Source organism: Primulina huaijiensis, unplaced genomic scaffold, assembly GCF_012295235.1.
Source record: "Primulina huaijiensis isolate GDHJ02 unplaced genomic scaffold, ASM1229523v2 scaffold201079, whole genome shotgun sequence".
Taxonomy (NCBI): Eukaryota; Viridiplantae; Streptophyta; class Magnoliopsida; order Lamiales; family Gesneriaceae; genus Primulina; species Primulina huaijiensis.
Window position 1 is genome coordinate 1 of NW_027352301.1, and position 538 is coordinate 538.

Genomic DNA, 538 nt, shown 5'->3' on the forward strand with positions numbered 1-538 from the left:
GATCACCGGTGACAATGTATTCACTGCAAAAGCTATAGCCACCGAATGTGGAATACTCCATCCTAACCAAGAAGCAAATGATGGGATGGTCATTCAAGGGGTCGAGTTTCGTGGATACACAGATGAGGAGCGAATGGAGATAGTTGATAAAATCTGTGTCATGGCGAGGTCTTCTCCTTTCGACAAACTTCTGATGGTGCAGTGCCTGAAAAGAAAAGGCCATGTTGTGGCAGTGACTGGAGATGGCACAAATGATGCACCTGCACTGAAGGAAGCTGATATAGGCCTGTCAATGGGGATCCAAGGTACAGAAGTGGCAAAAGAAAGTTCGGATATTGTAATCTTGGACGATAACTTTGCTTCAGTTGCTACAGTTTTGATGTGGGGAAGATGTGTTTACAACAATATTCAGAAATTCATCCAGTTTCAGCTAACAGTAAATGTAGCAGCTCTTGTCATCAACTTTGTGGCTGCGGTTTCAGCCGGTGAGGTGCCGTTGACTGCTGTTCAACTTTTATGGGTAAACCTGATCATGGAC

General features: G+C 44.6%; 1 protein-coding gene across 1 annotated transcript; it reads left to right on the top strand.

Moving 5' to 3' along the window:
• Positions 1-4: 4 nt before the first annotated feature.
• On the top strand, positions 5-532 carry LOC140966181 (calcium-transporting ATPase 12, plasma membrane-type-like; the record flags this gene model as incomplete). Its single annotated transcript, XM_073426533.1, has 1 exon — positions 5-532. A coding segment is annotated over one exon (528 nt), but the record flags the coding sequence as incomplete, so codon positions are not given.
• Between the last annotated feature and the right edge of the window lie 6 nt (positions 533-538).